This window comes from Mirounga leonina, unplaced genomic scaffold, assembly GCF_011800145.1.
Source record: "Mirounga leonina isolate KUSES-001 unplaced genomic scaffold, KU_Mleo_1.0 Mir_364, whole genome shotgun sequence".
Lineage (NCBI taxonomy): Eukaryota > Metazoa > Chordata > Mammalia > Carnivora > Phocidae > Mirounga > Mirounga leonina.
The window spans coordinates 576027-593061 of record NW_023270708.1 but is presented as its reverse complement, the minus strand read 5'-3'; the positions used below and the strand labels follow the sequence as shown (position 1 = coordinate 593061).

Below are 17035 nucleotides of genomic sequence, written 5' to 3'. Positions count from 1 at the left end.
GGGGACAAACATGGGCAGAGACTGGACTTCTCCTGCCCTGAAGTAGGTCAGGAAGACGTTGTGTGGGCTTGTCAGCCCAGGTGGGCCAGCTGTCCACGGGGCTGTCAAAGTGAACCCGCCCCGGTGACAGGGGAGGAGGTGACAGAGCCCAGTCCCCAGCACTGCCACCTTCAGCCCAACCTCATGCAGGCTGTGGGGCTTCCAGGAGCCCGTGGTGGGCGGTGGGTGGCGCCGACCGGGGCTGTTAGCGGTGAGGACCTGGCCTCCAGGTCTGCGACAGAGAGGGGCTCGGTCATCTGCCCTTTACCGCCCCTGCAGCCTGCACAGCCCAGGGAACCCACGGATGCTGGGGCAGCCCTCCTAGAAGAGTGGGCACGGCTGCGGGAGCCTGGGCTGCAGGCAGTGGGGCCACAGACAAACCCCGAGCCGGAGAATGGTTTATTCTCTGCAACGTCTCGCAAGTATCCACGCTCATGCTGCTCCTTACAACCCGCAGTACGGCGCAGGGAAAGTGTGAGCGTACTCACAGCGCCGCCTCCTGGCACGTGTTTGATATTATCCTTTGAGCCACACTTGGACTGGACGTTGCTAAGATCCAGCTTCTTATTAATTATCTGCACCTTTGATAGCCAGAAAAAAGGATGAGTGACATACTGTGCCCAGCTCCACCTGCTCTGTACTAACACACTCCCCTGTCTGGCTTCCGGGCGGGGAGAGGAGGCCCCAGGCTGAGGGCAGGGGCTCTGAGCCACACCTTCCCAGGGGAGCTGCCCCAGGAAGGCATTCCAGAACTGTGGGTGACGGGTGCCCCTTTACAGCGCTGGGCTTAGAAAGCACATCCACCGGGAGGCGATTCGCATCACCGAGGCCCCCCCGGGGCACGTCGGGGGCCTTTAAGCCGCAGCTGAGTGTCCACCAGGCTGGGATGGGGTGAGATGTGCTCAATTACATAACTGAATGAATAAATCAAAGAAATACAAAGTCCCATCTGTGTCCTCATTCACACACCTACCAGGCCCGCCGGAACATTCACGAGAGCTTTCTGTGGCTGCCCTCAAGCCTGGGAGGCGCTGGAATTACCTGCAGATTTTTTGTTTTTAAATCTCAGACCCCACCCGGACCTAGAATTAGAATCTCAGTCTCTGTGCTTCTAGAAGCCTCCCCTGGTTGCTTCGTTCGGATGCTCGCCTAGGTTTGCGAATCGCTGACCTCTCGGGGAGGACGCAGATGGCTCTACAGAGAAAGATGAATCCAGACCTCCCTCCACGTGAGATATCCCTGTTTTAGCGGTGACTGATTTCTACTCAATTTGTCTAAAAACTGAAATACACAGACAACCATGGCAGAGAGAAGGAGAGTCTGGTCTGCCTGAGCAGTGATAACATCTTTATCCCCGGGGTCTCTCCCCGCAGGAGCTCCCTGCTTGGAAACAGTGTTCCTGTTCCTCACTGAGAACAGCCACCAGCTGGAGAGCTGGAGTTCCCCAGTAAGAACCAGCACTGCTCTCTGAAATTCGGGAAACGGCACCAACCCCTCCGTTGTGGCCTCTGCGAACGGCGGGCGGGGGCCCCTGCTCCGGAGACTTGGGATCCGTGAGGGTAACTGTGGTTGCTGGAGTCCCAGAGCCCTGGCCTGGCTCGTGGCGGGGAGAAGGGTCCCAAACTCTGACCCCAGAGCCAGAACCAGCCCTCAAGGGGGCCGCAGGTTCTCCGCAAAATGAGGAAACAAGGACATGATGGCAAAATCTGTCCATCCCACTTTCCCGCGTTAGAACGGTCTTTCCTTCATTAAATTATTAGTTATTAAATTACATTGGTAGCAGATCATGTTTATCATTTTTAGATGTCCTTAGCCTGACAAAATAAAGACAGAGTAATCTTCTCTTGGACCCCACCCCATTTTTTCCCCTAATCTCACTGGTCTGGATCAAAACACTGGGTAAGCCCACACCTGTCCCACCTTTTTCATTCTCTTCTCGGTTCCTTTAAAATAAAAAGCTATGTATTTTTTTTCTCGTTAGAAAAGTAACATAACATTATGATTTTGAAAAATATGTTTAAAAAAGCAAAAAAACAGAAGTTTTCCCACCACCCTAACACAACAATCACTTTTTGTTCTGTTCCCTTGAAGTCACAGATCTATAAATAAAACTACCATCACGTACATATAAAGGGTAGTAATTACTTACATACACTTCTATATCTTGCTTTATCAAGTACCATCACCTTCAAAGCATTTGTTTTACCTACAGTCACGAAAAGCACTATTTTAAATAGTATGTCATATTCCATTTTGTGACATCTGTGTGATCAGATACTTATTTTAAATAACAGAAACAGTCTCACCACGAACATCTTTTTGCAAGTTCTTTCCATATGATAGATTATTTTCACAGCAGAGTCCCAGAAGTAGAATTTCTGGGTCAAAGTTATAAATATTCTAAAAATTCTCAATACAACTCTCCAAGTGGCTTTCTAAAAGGGTCGGATTAATTTACCCTATGAGCACCATCGAGAAAGTCCGTTTCGCCACATGGCTGCCAACGTCGGGCATTTTAAAGACTTGGTTTGCTTTCTTCGATTAAAATAAATGGGACTGCATTGCTGGCTTATTCTGCTTTTTTTTTTTATTATTATTATTACTAAGTTGCCCCTTTGCCCCCTTTTTGCTGGTAGATGTATTTTTTTCTACGAATGTTTATATCTTTATAGACTCAGATTCTTCCTTTGTCATTTCTCTGGTATTTATTTATCTATTTATTTATTTATTTTTAAGAGAGGGAGAGAGTCTGAAGCAGGCTCCGTGCCCAATGTGGAGCCCAAGGCGGGGCTCGATCTCATGACCCTGAGACCATGACCTGAACCGCAATCAAGAGTCGGATGCTTAACTGACAGAGCACCCCAGGCGACCCTCTTCTCTGGTTTTTAAATGTAAAAACCACTCCTCATTTAGAGGTTGGGTAAATATCTAATTCCACATCATCTTCCTCACCTGCCATGCCCGTAACTTCGTGATGAGGAGGCCATCTGAGGTCCTGAGAGGTTCAGCGACCTTCTCACATCAGGACATAACTACAGGCTCCCCACGTGACAACAGAGCTTTGCCCCAGCTGCCCTCAAGGACACTTTCTCTTGGTGGACGCGGAAATTCTCTTCTGGTGGCGAGGAGATGCAGTGGCCATGTCTCAGCCCAGGCTGGAGTGGGAGCAACAAGTGGGACGGGCTCTCTCACCCTGCTTCTCAAAGACTCACTGCTGCCCCTCGGCACAATGTCTCTGAATTAGTTCATGCCATCCTCAGATTTTAAGGAGTCAGACCTGAACTCCTTCTGTGGGGATCATGTTTTACTCATCCCTTTCCACTGGTTAAGTCCCAGAAGCCAACTTGCCTGCTTTCACAAAGACACTGCGGCAGTCTAGTATTAGAAAACACACACACGCAAACACACAAAATATTAACGCAACAAAATTAAAAGGATAATGGTCAAAGAGGGAGAGGTCATCAGGACTGACAATGAGACTGTACATTACACTGAACTCCGAGCTTCCTGGAAGCCAACGCAAAACGGGAAACATGAGGAGCTACATAACTCTCTTTATCTGACAAAGAAAACTTACCAGTTTTTCAAGGAAGATAACGTTGTTTTCTCAACTAACCCTTTTAAGAACTTCACCAAATGAATTTGGCGACATTAGGCAACAACAAGATCTGCAATGTATGTAGACTTTTTTTTTACGTGGCTTTTTCTTGTTCCAATCCCACACAAAAGGCAACAAGTTTTTTTGTGGGATTTGGCAGAGGCATAAGGATATTTACAAAGCAGACCTGAATTACTGTTAGTGGTCAGATAAAGTCAACACCCTTTACAGAGTGTTAGATTTACATAAGGGAGATGAAAGGGTTGGCATTGAAACTGGAATCCAGAAACTTAATTTCTCGGCTAGAGTAACATGTAGGATGTTGAGCCTCAGCTCTGAGCAGACACTGAAAATCCTCATCAAAGGAAAGAACAATGTTTTTGGAGCTCTGAATTTTGATCCAGGGGACTCACAGTCAAGGGAGAAATTCCTGCGGTCAGGGTTTGATCCAGGAGGAAAGGCTGGGGTGGGGCGGGGCTGAGGACAGCTCCACTTTGGTTTTGTCTATTTCCTTGAGGACCTGAAGCTGTCCCAAAGGCTCCCCGGGTCTTGATCTGATTCGGTGTGGGCTCAGAGCTCTCAAGGTACTCCAGATGGCCCAGTCCTCCCCCCAGGAGCTCCCAGGCTGGCCCAGCATCCACCGGCCGTCCCTGGCAAAGCCTGACTCCAGCATAGCCTGGTGCTTGCTGGGCCCAGCTTGGCTCACTAGAGTCGACATACCTGGTGCATCTTTAAAATGATGGTATTTACACAAGATTGTTCAGAGATACAGATGCTGTGCACAGGGAGAGGTGCCCGGAGGGCCTGGGAGTTACAGGGCTGTCCCAGGGAAGGGTCCCAACCTGGTTCTTCAGGGCCTGGCACCTCAGCTCGGGTTCAGCTGAGTCCCTGGCCCTGATCCAGGAGAGGCAGACTATACCAGGTACAAGCTGACTTAACTTATTCCACGTAAATGTTCTGTGTGCTTTTTACAACGAGAACTGGGACTCTGTCACTAAATATGAATTTTAAAAATACAGTCTGCAGTGCTCCAGCGTGGAGACAGGCAGCATTCTGTTGCCATCTAGTGGCCACCTGGAATATTGCGGCCCCAGGCTCCGGAGGATGGGCGGGGGAGGGGTGGGGGGATCCTTTGGCTCTTGGTCGGTTTCTGTCCTGCCTGGGGCCCTCGCATCGCACGACTGGTCTGGACATCCTCAGAGCCACAGGCACCACCCCAGTTCTGACCAGGCGGCCTTGGCCCCAAGTGAGCTCCGTCTCTCTCCAACTCTGGATGGTCCCTGGGACCCCTGTTCTTCCCTCTGTGCTCCGCACTGAGCACGAAGAGGGATACTGAGGGCTCTCAGTGGGGTTGCATTAACCTCACGGAGCCCTCACCCGCCCTGCCTTTCAACTCTGATCCTCCCAAGCTCAGTCCCCACAACGCAGGGACCATGCGGCCTGAGGGTCCCTCCCTGCGGGCAGTGCCCTCCACCACCCTCCTTCTTCTCCATTCTCTCCTGTCCTGTCAGGGCAAAGCCCCGCTGGTTCACCACGGACCCGGCGGGGACCTCCCTCCATCGCTGGCAACTCCCCTGGGCTCCCCTGGTGTAAACGAACACAACTCCAGCCTAAACCCTAAACCCTAAACTGGCCGCCCAGGCTGATGCCAGTTCTAGCTTAATTTTGCTTTTGCTTTCAACATCTCCAGGGTGCGGTTTCCCTCTGTCCTCTTTCAGCCTGTGAAGCTAGCACTCTGTGCAGGGGACTGTCCTTTCAGAGACCAGATGATGGTCCCCAAAAGGGTCTGTCCTGTCTTCTCTGACTTGTGGGTGACACTTCGCATTGTGGGTGACAGTCGGTAACACAGGTGACTCTCCGTGTGGGGGACCTTCAGTGTGGGGGACCCCTCCCCGGTGAGGGCGGCTCTCTGCTGCATCTCCTTCCCTGGCCAACCTGTCCTCTTGCCCCCTTTTCTCTAGGCCTCGGGGGCAGGAACTCTCCGCACAGAGCTTGGCGCTGAGAGGGGACCCAGGACTGTCCAATGAATGAACAAAGGAAGGACGGGAGGAAGGAACCAGCTTTCGGTGCTATTGTCTGTCCTATTGTACTGGCTGTGTTTTCGAATTTATTTCTGCTCTTACCTTTGCATCTGCATTCTTGTTTTTTGCATTCTTTTTTCCCTCCACCAAAAACATAATTGCTCTGCTGCAGCCATTTAATTTTTTTAAATAACAAAATTTTTTTGAATAACAAAAGCATTTAAAATGATGAATTCCTTTGAAGTACAATTTAGGGGAAGCTCCACATGACATACGGTGTTTGTTACCAATGCACGCGGAAAAGGCATTCTTCACTTCCAAACTGAAGAGTACGTGACACAGGACAATTTTTTAATTCCCAAGTACTTGTGGTAATGTAGGTGATACGTACACAATCAGGTTCTGGGGCAGGACACTGAGGGAATAGACAAGTGCAATGTTTCCCTGTATTTATAGGTCTTTTTTTTTTTTTTTTACAGACTATATGGATTATTGGCATAGCATCTGATAAATCCTCCGCAGGATTTATATCATACAGTTTAATTCCTGGTGTTTAAAAATTTCCCTTCTCGGGCACCTGGGTGGCTCAGTCGTTAAGCGTCTGCCTTCGGCTCAGGTCATGATCCCAGGGTCCTGGGATCGAGTCCCACATCGGGCTCCTTGCTCGGCCGGAAGCCTGCTTCTCCCTCTCCCACTCCCCCTGCTTGTGTTCCTGCTCTCGCTGTTTCTCTCTCTCTGTCAAATAAATAAATAAAATCTTAAAAAAAAAAATGTCCCTTCTCAATTACTTGGACTTTCTATGTCCTTCTATTTTTCTTTTTTGCTTTACTATCATCTACTGTAACACTTCCAGTTACAATGTATTCCTATCCATGTTTTTCTGATTAGAAATGTTTTCACTGTAGAAAATTTGGGAGGAAAGGGAAAAACACACAATCTCTGAGTCATTATTGGCATTTTGTCATAGTTTCATTTTCTCTGCAAACTTTTTATATCAACAGTAGGCAAAACCTGAATATTCCTACACTATTATTTTTTTTACATTTTTTCTATTTATTTAAGAGAGAGAGAGAGAGAACATGAGTGGGGGGAGGGGCAGAGGGAGAAGCAGATTCCTCGCCGAGCAAGGAGCCCGATGTGGGACTCGATCCCAGGACTCTGGGATCATGATCTAAGCCGAAGACGGATGCTTAACCAACTGAGCCACCCAGACGCTCCCCTACACTATTATTTTTAACTTCATAGTATAACATTTATAAATGTTTATATTTATAAAAAATTTTTAAGATATTTTTAGTGGCTACATAATATTTTATAGTATGGCATCACCATTAATCACCTCTCTATTGTCAGGCCTTTAAATTGTTTTGCTTTGCAATTCTAAATAAAGCTCAATGCACACTTCTGTGCTTAAAGCTTTTTCTGAGTTGGATTTTCTTCCTTTCCCCAATTTTAGAGTACAAAACACTTCTCTTGTTCTGTGTGAGGGGACCCAAAGATCTCGAGGTGACCTTCAGCTGAGTCCAGAGGAAGGAGACAAGAGACCCTTTGACAGATCACTGGTTTGGCAGAATGAAGTTGTGAAAACTATGGACATTCCTTCATTATGTCCAAAGGGACTGTATTGATTTGCAGCTGCTGTGGGATGAAAGGATGTCAATTTCATGTCACTTACACCTGCAGTGGGTAGTTTATTTTTTTAAATGTGTTTGTAATGCTGGTTCTTCTTGTATGAACACCTCCCCACCCAAGAATAGGGCTGGGACAAAGTCAGAGCTGGGCTGCAGGACACAGGGGCTGGGCCTGGGCTGGGAATAAGCTGACTGAGGAGGAGGCAGGTTCATGGGATCTGAGAACGGACAGGGTCAAGCCTGAAAGAGGAAAATCAGTCTTCAGATCCAGGGTGCGCAGGAGACCCTACTGGGGTCGAGGCCAGAGCCAGCAGGTGAGAATCTGGGTCTCAGCAGGGACTGCACATTGAGAACACCTTGGGAGGCTCCCTGGAAGATTCTAATGGGCCTGGGGAAGGTTCTGGCACTAGGATTTTTAAAAGAATCTCCCCCTCCCACCCCCCAGGTGATTCTCTTGCCGTCAGGTAGGAGAGCCGCTGTCCCCGGGGACAGGCATACGTGTCCACATGCTGGCCTGCCTTGCTTTCTTCCCCCAACCTTTGGTGGATTCAGCTGGTTCTGGCCAAGTGGCCAAGTGACTATCTGCATTTTCCTTTAAAAATAATTCCGTTCTGGAATCTTCAAGCAATACCTGCTCATAGTAGCACATCATGAAAACAAAGTACAAAGCAGAACACAGATGTTTTACACTTTTTTCCCGGCCACTGATTTACATTGATCCTCTGCGTCTTCAGTCTCTGTAGGTTTTTCAAACTGGACACTCTTGCTTCTCCTTCTTCAGTGGGACCTGCTATTCAAGGGGTCGTGGTATTCTTCAGACTCACAGCGCCGTCCCTTTTGCAGCTGAGATAAGCACCGACTGAGCACTTACAGTCTGTCGGGCCCTACGGGAGGCCATGGGGCCCCAGCAATCTCAAGGAGGCCTCAGGAAGCCTTTAGTCCAGGCATTCTGAAGGCCTTCTCCACGGATCCCACGTGCCTTCTTTCCTGTTTCTTGCCTCTTCTTTTTCCCTGGAGATTAGTGATCCTCTTTGTTATGGCTGAGGTTTCCGACAATTTTCTAGGTTTTCCATGGGATTTAAGGGAAACTTACTCCTCCCTTGGCCACTTCCCTGCCTCTTCTCATACATAGTCTCAAATAAAGTCGCCCTCTCCCCTTTAATCCTTCAGTAAATGAGGACATAGTTCCGCAACCAGCATGGTAAGGTCATGGGAGCGGGGGGAGTGGGCCACTCGGAGCCTCAGGTCACTGGCCCCCATCCACCGGACTCCTCCTCCCCCACAGACAGGGCAGCCCTGGGTGTGAGGGGCAGGTCCTGGCCCCAGAAGGGTCCTCAGTGGGAAATGTTCAGCCCCGGCACTGGGGTCTCTGGAGAACTGCTGGATGGGCCAGGCGTGCCCACACTTTCCGAGCTAACCTCGGAGGAACTCAGGGCGGCCGGGGGGTGCGGCCAGGGCCGGAAGGAAGAGGTGGGTGTTTGCTGGTATGTGACAGCCCACAGGCTGGGGATGCTGATGGTGAGTGTGCCTCTTGCAGTCATGACTTGTCCTGAGACACTGGTCACAGTCCCACAACCGCCTTGTAGGTGTAGAGCTGGCTTGGTGGGGTTTTGTTTGCCCTTTTTCCACACGAGGGGCAAATGGTCCCGCTATGCTATGAAAACAGGGCACACACGGGACGCTCACGGCGCTGAGGGAGGTGTGCGGACGCCGGGGGGAACATCCCACCACCTTGGCAACCCTCTGCCCACAAAGCTCTGCAGAGGGGTCAACTTTCAGCCAACACCCCAGCGGCCCCAGAGCCCCTTCTGGAAGGACACAGGATCTTTACAAGGAGCAGCCAGGCAAACACCACAGAAAAATAAACAAGGGCCCAGAGCCAACCCTGTGGACCACAGACCAGTGGCCGTGAGCACCAGGGCTCTACCCTGGGAGGCACCCAGACCTCCCAACTGGGCAGGACTCTTCAGGCCCCAAGGATGGGAAAGGCCAGGGGGAGGCCCTGAGGCTCCGCGGGGAGCAAAGCACAGAGTTTCAGTTAAGGCACCAACGTGGACAGAAAGCCCTGAGACGCCCTCCCTTCATGGAGACCCAGGCTCCTGCCAAGAGTGACATCAATAGTGCCAAGGTCCCCCGCTGTGGGGGGAGACGAGTGGTTCTGACTGATTAAAGGGAAATGCTGGCTCTGGGTGCTGTAACATCCTCCCAGCACAGCAGGAGTTTCACGGCCCCCCAAACGGCCCAAGCTGGGGAGGCCCAACACATCTGTGCTCCTAACAACAGAGCCTTGGTCCTCTGTTCTCCATACAAGCCACCTCTTCTCCCTTCTCCACCCCGCCCCCTGGTACTGGGGGGGTAGGCTGTTAGGGGCTGCACTGTGTCCCCCCAAATTCATATGCTGATGTATTAACTCCCAGTGCCTCGGAATGGGACCATATTTGGAGATAGGGTCTTTCAAGAATTGGGCCTCCATCCAGTATAACAGGTGTCCTTCTAGGAAGGAGAGACTGGGACAGAGAGGCACCCAGAGAAAAGACCACAATAGGACACAAGAAGGCCACCATCTACACGCCAAGCAGAGGGACCTCAAAAGAAACAGCCCTGCTGATACCTTGATCTTGGACTTCTGGCCTCCAGAACAGTGAGGAAACACATTTCTGTTATATAAGCTGCCCAGTCTGTGGTCTTTTGTATGTCAGCCTTGGGAAACTCATACAACGGGGGACAGGGGACGAGAGGAGGAGGAGGGGGTCCAGGTCAGTCCCCACCTCCCACCACCTTAGGCCTTTGGAAGCTCACATTTCTCCACCTTTAGGAGACTCAAAGATCTCATGAGCGCCCACTTGCCCCAAAGAACCAGTTGTTCAGAAGGGTACCCCAAATTCCCCCAGAACTGAGGATTTTAGAGTAACCTAACATAGAGTAGAGGTTAGGTTTGGTGTCCAACGAACGCCAGAGACACTCACCTACAGATTGGTCGTTTCTAAACACAAGACAGGTTGGGGAGCCCCTGTGGGTGCCCCCAGGCCATACAGCCAACCTCATAATCTCAGGGACCGCCTGTTCAGCAGGGGCTCAAACAGGGAGGGAAAGAACCAGTACTTTCTCTCGCCTGAGCAGGGCACTCACCGCGTGGTAGCGACCCCAACACAGAACTGAACCAGAGCTGCCTTTCCTTGGACAGATCCAGGAGGCCCCAGGGTGGGAGGGGAGGCCTGGGGGCAGGGCCGCTCTCCCACCTCTGCCGCAGGGGTGGGGGGACCCACCCTCCTTCTCCTGGCGTCCCGGGGGCCAGTCCCCGCCCGTGCGCCCTTTTACCTTCCCGCCTCCTGGCTGGTGCTTCAGGTTTTCGGTGGAGCCGATCTTGGATCGGACGTTCTTCAGGTCTGGCATGGGGACGGGGGCGGTCTGCAGGCGGCTCTTGGCTGAAGACGGCGACTTGGGTGGCGTGCGGACCACCGCCACCTTCTTGGGCTCCCGAGTGGGCGGGGTTGGCAGTGACGGGGTGCGGGAGCGGCTGCCAGGAGTGCCCGGGGAGCCAGGGCTGCTGTAGCCGCTGTGGTCCCCAGATTTCCCAGGCTCACCTGTGGGGACAGGCGGCAGTGAGGCCAGTGCTTGGGGAAAAGGTCCCGGGGGCTGCCCGTCCCGAGGGCCCACTCCCAGACGCAGGGCTGGTGAGGCAGGCGGGAACCAGGTCGGAGGCCCCGCTAAGCCAGCAGGAGGCTGCCCCCGACCTCATTTCTAGAGACATGTCTCTCCTTCCAGGCCTGGTCACGTAGGGACAGAGACTCCCTGTTTCCCAGGGAGGAAACAGAGTGGTCACCAAGGACTGCCTGGTATCCTTTCCCGAGGGGACAACTCTGCCCCATGGCCCCAGGGTCAAGAGACTAGGTCCAGCTAGCTGTGCGGCCTCAGACAAGTCACCTTCCCTCTCAGAGCGTACGGGCCTCAACTGAACATGGGAATAACGACAGTGCCCGCAGGGAGGGAGGCCAGGCACGGATGCGCATGGATGTGCTCTGAAAGACTCTAGTGCCATCCTATGTGGCTTTTCCCTGAAGAAGGGTGACACGGTGACAGGACCAGGGGCCACACTTGTCTGGATCTATTAGACCCTTTACTCACTGGGTGAATTTTAAGCTCTTCAGCAAGTTCCAGGCCCCTTTCCCCGCAGGCCCCTGCACAGCCTCCCTAACCTCTCTGTGGCATGTGGGCTCCAGAACGGGATGCCTGCTCTGTGTGCACCTGTCCCTAGCTCTCCAGATGAGCCATGCCCCCTTGTGCCGCCCCGTCCTGTGCTGTGCTCTCCAAGAACTCCCTTCCCCCTACGCCGATGCATGGCTGTCCGAGCACCTTTCCCAACTGCCAGGAAGGCTGCTGGGGCTGCTCTTTCCCCAACGGACTCAGTCCTGGCTCCCCAGCCTGCTTCCGTCCTGCACTTCCCAGACCCCCGCACACTCCAGTTACTATCCCATGAGCCCCATGAAGCAGTGTTCTCCAAGTGTGGCCCAGGGACCCCTGCGTCAGCATCTCCAGAGCCTTGGGTCAGGTGTGGGACCTGTAAGATGCAGATTCCCGGGCCCGTCCAGACCTGGAATGACAGAACCCCCTGGGCTGGGGCCTGTCCTGCTGGTTCCTCCCAAGTTCCCTGGGGATTCTTGAGCACACCTGAGTCTCAGAGCCCTGGGGCTGGATGCTGTGCCTGGGTGAGGGCCCGGCTCCCCTCGGCTCTGAGGGTGGCTGAGCTCTGTTGGTACCTCCAAGCTTCCTAGATACGCTGGTCCCTGCCCCAGGAACCATCGATACCAAACCGGGACCTGCAGGCCCCACCCTGGAGAAGGTGGCTCTTGCCTGGAAACACTGGGCAGCAGTGAAAAAGCGACTTCTCTCGTCAAGAGGCAGAAGAAGCCCCGCCATTTTTAGAGTTTGAATTTCCATGTCTATTGGACGTTCCTACGGTCATCAAGCTCTGGGGCAACAGAACAAACAAAGCTTCTCCGCTTTTTACACATTGGGAAGCAACAGATGGGGCCTCCGCGCCAGGCTCAGCCCCCCGCCCCCCTGCTCCTGCCTCCAGGCACACAGGTGACCACTGGACTGGGGGTGGCTGTAAGTCCTTTCTGCGCCACTTAATTGCAGACTGACCTTGGGCAAGCCATTCAACCTCCTAAGCCTGCGTCCTCATCTGGGAAGTGGGGAGAGCGGCCACAGCCCATGGGGCTGATTTGAAGGCTGAATGTAGCACCAGGGCAAGTGTCCGGTGCAGGGGTGAGTGCTCACAGGGTGTGTGTTTAATAAACGTCAGCGGGAATTTCACACCTCCACCTTGGGCCGAGCCTCCAGCACCCACAAACAGCTGGAGACTCATGCTTCCTGCCCCCAGAGTCTCGGCTGAGGTTCATGAGAACACGCGGGAATCGAAAGGTCCATCAGACAGATGCATCTGCATGAGCCACAGAAAGAGGAGCAGGAATTCGGACGGTTCTGCGTTCAGGTTCAATGCGTGAAACCCACACCTCAGAAGCAGGTCGTCTCTGCTCTCAAACCTAGGCCAACAAACAGCCACACACGCACAGCGAGTGCCCCACTGGGCGAAGCAGCCCCCGAATTACCTCGTGCGGATTTTGCCCCCGCAGGGGGTGGTTTTCTCTGCACTTGCTTGGTAGCTTAAAAAGAAAAATCCACAGAAAGCCTCATTATAATAAAGCTTAAACGGGGCCTCCGTGAGTCTTCATGCTGCAGGCACCAGTCAGGCCACAGGGCAGAAGTGAGCTGGGCAGGGAGTGTGTTCAGGGAGCAGGGGTCCCCACTGGCAGGACACAGGTCAAGGCGGCCCACCGAGGTCTGTCCGCCCGTAAGCTGCCACCCAAACGCAGGGAAGATCCAAAGAGAAAGGCGCATTCTTGTTCCCAGCCATGTGAGTTGTGTGAGTCAACTGGCTTAATGCCAAGTGAAGAAAAGCAGGATCAAAATCATGTACAAAATCCAATCACACTTCTGTGAATTACCCTTATGTCATATGAATTATAGACAGGAAGAAACCATCCAGTGGGCATGTCGTGAGCAGAACATCCTTGCAGGCACCACCCCAGGGCAAAGGAGGCAAACGTCACCGCAAAAACATGCAGACAAAGGGCTCTGAGCTGCCACCCCAGGGTCAGCGCACAGCAGAGAGACCCCTGAACCAGTCCGGGCTTCTCGAGGCCTGTACAAGATCCACGGGGCCCTGAGCACCACCCCAAAGCCAAGGCAGGCCAGATGCCCCGGGAGTCGTGCAGAAGCCAAACCTGGTCGCCCAGGACAGGGCCCCTGGGGCAGGGGTGGGGGTGTGGGGGTGGGAGAGAGGAGCTCAGCTTGGCTGTCTCCCATCCCCAAAGAGGGCAACTATTCTTTATAGCACGACTGGGAGCAGATTCGCTCCACGGAAGCCTGCCTGGTACTCAGAACTAACTGGGCTTTACTCACATGAGCGCTGGGATATAGGCGCGGGGTGCAGGTGCTCAGCCGAGCCGCTCAGGGCCCGCCAAAGGGCCCCCTCCAACAAGTTCAGCTGAGCAGGGGCCACACCTGGTGTGAGGTCACCCCATCCCAGCTGCTGCTCTCTTTCCAGAGACACAGAGCCATCATGCGGGGGCCCCGAGGCTTGGGGTCAGAGAAACTCAGAGCATCCCCTTTCCTGCCACTTAGTCACGCGGCTGCATGCTCTTCATGCTTGAAGTGAGCTGCTCAGACTTCTACCTGCACATTCTTAGGGTCTTGAAAGTGGGGATTCAATATCTCGGAAAATTGTCAAAAATGAGCGCTCAGGTGTTTAGTGAGCTGCAGGTGTCCGTGTGTCCGTCAGCTACGGCAGTGATTAACTGCCAGGGGCCCTCAAAGATGAGGACTGCCCCTACTGACAGCCGGCCCTGACCTGGATTCCAGAGAACGTTCTTCTTACCGGTGCCCGGCGGGGTCTTTGGGGAGGGCGTGGTTTTCGCTGGAATCCTGGTGGCGTTGGCCTGGCCTTTCTGGCCTGGAGGGGCCGCTCCCCGGGGTGTGGCGATCTTCGTTCCGGTTCTACCATCCGCCCCCTGTCAACCGAAGCACGGTACAGTGGTTTTTACGACCGGGAAAGGTGACTCTCACCTGGAGTCCATGCCAGCCCCACTCAACCTCCTTAACTCAAAACGAGGCTAAGATTGGGGTGACCCTTTGCCTGGTAGACGCAACAAGCGTCTTCCACGATCTCAAGGGTTTGCCGGCTGCACAAACCCATAGCTCCACCCAGTCGCCAAGCTCCCCGACCACCGTGGGCTCCTGGAGGAGCTGTTTACGTGAGTTCTCAGCATGAGTTGTGCTGTTGTGTTTTATCAAAAGGTAACAGAGCTTAGAGTGACGATCAGGCTCATCATCCACCCAGGGCCGATCGATGGGCAGGACATTCCTGTGTGGACAGCCATTTCGCGACTCTCCACAGGGATTCACCTGACTGCTGGTGGTTGGTTTCACCAGAGGCTCCCAGGGACACTGATGAACCTGACCGCGGGTGCTAACAGAGCTAGGTCATTCTTCTGTTCTCTCCCAAACAATCCTTAGGTTTCGGTGACTCCTGAGAGGGCTAAGAGCCCTTGGCGGGGTGAACACCAGTGCCAATTAGCAAGCTGGCCAACAGTTGAGAGCTGGTGTGCAAGCCGTCTGCTGACTGGGGGCAGTTATTGGGTTTGACCTTGACACATAACACAAACTCAAAAAGAAACTGACATTCACCAAAGATCATAGGATGGTTCAAGGGGAGTGGGGGGTAGGGTGCCCTTGCGGGACTGGCTCTGGGCGTGGTGCCGCATCTGACCCACAAGGGGGCGATCTGGAAGCACTCCCAGTTAGGGCGGTGATTTTCAAACCAGGAAACCAGGGCCCCCTCGGGTGCTGTAAGGGACAAACAAACAACGAACGGGGGGTGGGGGTGGGGCTGAGAAAAACAGTGCCACGCCCCGCTTGTCCCAGCTCAACCAGAATTTTCACTGTTCTATGTGGTGCTTCTAGGTAAGAGTTTCTCTGAAGGAAGGTCTTTGTGGCTAAAAACAGCATCCATTTGAAAACCGTAGTAGAGTAGCCTGATTCTTTTCAAAGGTGGTTTCCTTACCTTGACTTTCATTTCCTTTGCTCCAGAACTGCCAGTTCGGGGTGTGACAGAAGAGACGTGTTTAGGAGAGGAAGATGACTCTGGGCACACGGCAGGGCTGGAGGGTTTGATCAAAGGGTCTGAGCTACCAGGAGTGGGGCGTTTGGGGCTAAGGCAAGGCCTAGTTTTCAGGGTTTTAGCAGAGGAAGGTGTGGATGTCTTAAACATAAACATAAATAAAATCAAAATAAAAGTCAGCACATGGGGGAGGGGAACAAACTGAAAAAGGAGAGTAACTAAAAATAAACAAGGCAGGCAATGGTTTAAAGCAGTGATCTCCAGACTGTCTGGATTGTGTACCCTTATCCCCTAAGGACCGAAAGTGGCCACACACCCTAACGTCCTTGTAGTTATCAGTTAAATACATATACTATGATGCCAACATATGACGTACATTATAAAACTTATGTTTGATGGAACTGTTAAAAGAGAGGAGAAAAAAATGGATAGAAGTTCTAGAATGTTCTTTAGCCCATTGGATCTTCTTGTGCTGCACCCCTGCCACTTTGGAGACCCCCGGTTTAAAGGTGTTTCACGCCCAAAGAGTTCATGGAGATCGCCAAAGCACACGATTCTTATGATGTTTTTCAAGAAAACATCCCCAATGTGTCATGGGTCAGCAGGGCCCCACCTTCCGCTAAATTCCAGGTGAGGAGCTCATGCTGGCCTGCAACCCTAGGCCTTCTTCCGCCACATGGAGAGTATCACACTGGCTAACATCAGGATTATGCCTATCCCAAGTCTTAAAGATTCTGCCGTACACACTATCTGGTAAATCCTAATCTGGCCAATGTTCACTCTTGAACACATTCTACCTAAGGAAAGAGTCTGGGTGAGTTAACCCAACAAGAGGCCGTGGGGCCGGACGACCTCACAGACGGAGCTGCCCCTTCGAGGAGAGGGAAACTGATGGACAGTGGTTAGCACCCATGGTTTGTCCTAACTGGCTCTGGGGGACTTTGACCAGGAAGCATGGCCCTGGGGGAGGAGGTGAGCTGGGAAGAGGAGGAGGAGGAGGGGTCACACCTTCAGGCGTAAAACAGAGAGGCCTAGTCCAGAGGTGTTTCCAAGAGGGAGTCAGAGCTACCAAACAAGGACCTGGGCTTTGTTTCCTCGTTGCCCTCGGATCCCCCACCAAAATGGCAGAGGCCCTGTGTGTGGCCAGCCTTGGCGAGGAGGAGGGCCCAAGGGGTGGGGAAAGGTTTGAGGGGACAGACACAGGCTGAGGTCCTGGAACTGGTGATAAGAAAAGTTGGGGGTGGGTACTCCTCCTTCCCCTGCTGCACAAGGCCCCCTTCTGCCGGCGGCACTCCCTGCCTGGCCCAGGTTCGTGCAAGATCCAACCCCTCCCTGTCCAGGGCAGGGATGTTGTTCCCATGTGTGCGAATGAATGAATGAATGGAATGCATGCATGCACGAGGCTGGGATTCCCCTGATGTGCATCCCGACTGGCTAGCAGCTCTTGCTACAGCTTCGCGCCTCTAGGGCAGAGGCCCCCAAGTCCCCGCAGGACCCTCAGCTCCTCACCAGGGTTGTGATGGCAAACCCTGACCCCCTAGAGGGGAGGCACAGCGCATGCTAC

At 52.9% G+C, this 17035-nt stretch overlaps 1 protein-coding gene across 15 annotated transcripts in view; it reads right to left on the bottom strand.

Moving 5' to 3' along the window:
• Positions 1-17035, bottom strand: part of MAPT (microtubule associated protein tau) — a 94033-nt gene that overhangs the window by 8525 nt on the left and 68473 nt on the right. For 7 of the 15 annotated variants that reach the window (XM_035030374.1, XM_035030381.1, XM_035030385.1 and 4 more), the window contains 5 exons: positions 15415-15612; positions 14230-14362; positions 12902-12955; positions 10608-10873; positions 528-620 (listed from right to left, as the gene is read on the bottom strand). In XM_035030374.1, the coding sequence (XP_034886265.1) occupies positions 528-620; positions 10608-10873; positions 12902-12955; positions 14230-14362; positions 15415-15612 (744 nt within the window). The remainder of the gene's footprint in view (positions 1-527; positions 621-10607; positions 10874-12901; positions 12956-14229; positions 14363-15414; positions 15613-17035) is intronic. The other 8 variants (XM_035030376.1, XM_035030379.1, XM_035030382.1 and 5 more) reach the window with 5 other exon arrangements.